The sequence below is a fragment of the Rhagoletis pomonella genome, unplaced genomic scaffold (assembly GCF_013731165.1).
Source record: "Rhagoletis pomonella isolate Grant_MI unplaced genomic scaffold, Rhpom_1.0 Rhpom_scaffold_00008, whole genome shotgun sequence".
In the NCBI taxonomy this organism is placed as follows: domain Eukaryota; kingdom Metazoa; phylum Arthropoda; class Insecta; order Diptera; family Tephritidae; genus Rhagoletis; species Rhagoletis pomonella.
In genome coordinates, this window is record NW_023458562.1 from 41,311,362 (window position 1) to 41,314,115 (window position 2,754).

The window sequence follows — 2,754 nt, forward strand, 5'->3', positions numbered from 1 at the left end:
GTGTTCTTATTAAATCTTAAAATTGTAAAGCCATCCGTGACATTACAGCCCATCAGAAGTGGCGGTTACCCAAAAAACTGTAGAGCGAATCGGAAAATAAATAAATTTTGGAATTTCTTTTGCGGAAATGACGGACAAACCCAACATGAAGGAAAACCTCATGCAGGTATTAACAGAAGCGGGAATTGAATTTCCCAAAACAGCAACAATTGCACAACTTCGATCACTCTGCGATAATGTGATGGGAGTTGCTAGTAATACAACTGCGGGTAAACTTAAAAATTCTAATCTTGGTGCCCATACATCGGCTGCTATTACCACTGCTGCCACTGCTGCCTCTGCTGCCACTGATACCACTGCTGCCTCTGCTGCCACTGATACCACTGCTGCCACCGATGTTACTGCTGCCACTGCTGCCACCGATAACATTACTGCTAATATCCCTAAAAACAATACTACTTCTGTTACTTGTACACCTATACCTGATTTCACGAAAGCGGATGAGTTGGAGCAAGAAATTTCAAGGCTAAAAAAACAGCGTGAAATCTTAACGCTGCAGCGGGAGATCCAGCAACTTCAAAACCAATCGTATCAGGGCAATTCTTTTGACATATCTACAATTGAGGTTATGGTGCCAAGGTTTTCAGGCGACGATAGTTACGATGTACGCAAGTGGTTTGGTGAGCTCGAGGATGTCTTCGGCATAATGCAGGTCGATACACGAATGCAGTTGCTTTGTGTTCGTCGGTTGTTGGATGGAACCGCAAAATTATTCGCCAGAACTGCCATAGCATCAGATTACCTCAGCTTAAAAACAGCGTTGATTGAACAGTTTGCCATTTCTTACTCCCTGTTGGACGTATATGAGGAGCTAAAAGCACGAAAATTGAAAAGCAGTGAGAGCGTTCAACGATATTTGTTGGAGATGCAGTTGATCGCAAGTAAAGCGAACATACCCGAGCGGGATTTGCTTGATGCAGTTATTGCCGGTATAAACGATAAATCAGGGGCGGCAACGATGCTTTACCAAGCAAATAACTTACGTGAGCTTAAAATTCAGATAGATCGTTATGAAAAGTTCCGTCCGAGAGTGGCCACAAGTGTCAAAACCGTCAAACCAAATGCTATGGGTACAACTTCTGCACAGTCCGAGGAACCACGCTGTTACAACTGTTCACAATTCGGCCACTACCAATCTCAGTGCCCGAAGCCTAAGCGAGCAATGGGTTCTTGCTTTAAGTGTGGGGAGTTGGGACACCTTTACCAGACTTGCCCGAAACGAGGTTTGGTCGCAGCTGTCAACAATCCGGAGCAGAGGTCAACATGTGATGAGGAGGAAGCCGAATTAGTTAGAGCAGTTCGTGAACTTCAAACGGTGAGTGTCGCTTTTAGGGTTGGACAAGACAAGTGCACGAAGTTTTTTGATTTTTTTTCTCTTCTTGATTCGGGTAGTCCGAGAAGTTTTATTAAGAGGTCCTGTGTCCCAAATATGAAGCATAAAAAGTTAGAGCGGTCGAAATATAAAGGAGTAGGTAATTCTCAAATTTGGACTTATGGTAATGTTAGATGTATTGTACAATTTGATAATCAGTGTGTTTCACAGGAACTATCGGTATTGCCGGATACTGCTCTTGATGTACCATTGCTGATAGGACGGGATCTCTTGAAGAAATTTAATATATTTTTGTGTAAATTTGGAACTAAAATTAAATATTCCAAAAGTGAATTAATAAAAATTAAAAATGCCTCTCAGTTGAAATATTCAAAGAACTTAAACCATGGTGCTCTTGCCTTGTTTAACTTAAGGAAATTCGATGTTGAAGGTAAACGGTGTCTGAAGGGGGGATTGGGGGAAGGTAATAGAGTGGTGCCATATGCAGGATTAGGAAAGGGAAGGGTCGGTGTTCTGACGCCTTTAAAACACGGTGGAGTAGAATTTCAAATACAGATGTTCGCAGCGGAAATAGTCGAACAAAGTCAAAGTAGTGAATCAAATATAATGGTTGATATAAGTTACTTAAATTTCTATGTATCAAGAATTTCGGACTCGAGAAGCTTATCGGAAGTTAGTTTGAATCCTGATTTAAGTGAACAACAAAGTAAACAACTGCGGGATGTGATTGTAAAATGTTATTTTAACCCTTTACCCGTTTCGGAAAGGGAGCCTTACGATCTAAAAATGAAATTAAATTTGACCGATGACACACCATTTCATTGTGCACCGCGTAGGTTATCTTTTTCAGAAAAATCCGAAGTACAGGCAATAGTCGACGAACTTTTATCTAAGGGTATTATTAGATATAGCAACTCACCCTATGCCTCAGCAACAGTACTGGTGCGGAAAAAAAACGGCGAAGGTAGATTATGCATTGATTATAGGTTTTTGAACAAGAAAACTGTTCGTGATAATTTCCCTCTACCCTTAGTGGAAGATTGTATTGAATATCTGGAAGGAAAGAAATATTTTACAGCTTTGGATTTGAAAAATGGTTTCCACCAGGTGGAAATGGATGAAGGGTCAATAAAATATACCTCTTTTGTAACAGCAGGGGGTCAGTATGAGTATACCCGGATGCCATTCGGGTTGAAAAATGCGCCCGCGTTTTTCCAAAGATTTATTTGTGCAATTCTGAGAGACTTGATCTTCTCTAGGAAAATAGTTGTTTTTATAGATGATATAACGATAGCGACGAAGGACTTTAAGTCCCATATCGAAATTGTTAGTGCGGTTTTACAGCGGTTGCGCAAGAAAGG

The 2,754-nt window shown here is 40.8% G+C and overlaps 1 protein-coding gene across 3 annotated transcripts; it reads left to right on the forward strand.

Moving 5' to 3' along the window:
* Positions 1-6: 6 nt before the first annotated feature.
* LOC118744877 lies at positions 7-1,765 on the forward strand. 3 transcript variants are annotated; one of them, XM_036478276.1, is made up of 3 exons: positions 7-1,375; positions 1,453-1,532; positions 1,592-1,765. In XM_036478276.1, the coding sequence occupies exons 1-2, from the start codon at positions 128-130 to the stop codon at positions 1,468-1,470; spliced, it is 1,266 nt and encodes a 421-aa protein (XP_036334169.1). In that variant the 5' UTR covers positions 7-127; the 3' UTR covers positions 1,471-1,532; positions 1,592-1,765. The 3 variants fall into 3 exon arrangements, with proteins under 3 accessions (XP_036334169.1, XP_036334170.1, XP_036334168.1); XM_036478277.1 differs by having other exon boundaries at positions 1,453-1,528; positions 1,604-1,765; XM_036478275.1 differs by having other exon boundaries at positions 1,604-1,764.
* The last annotated feature ends 989 nt before the right edge of the window (positions 1,766-2,754 follow it).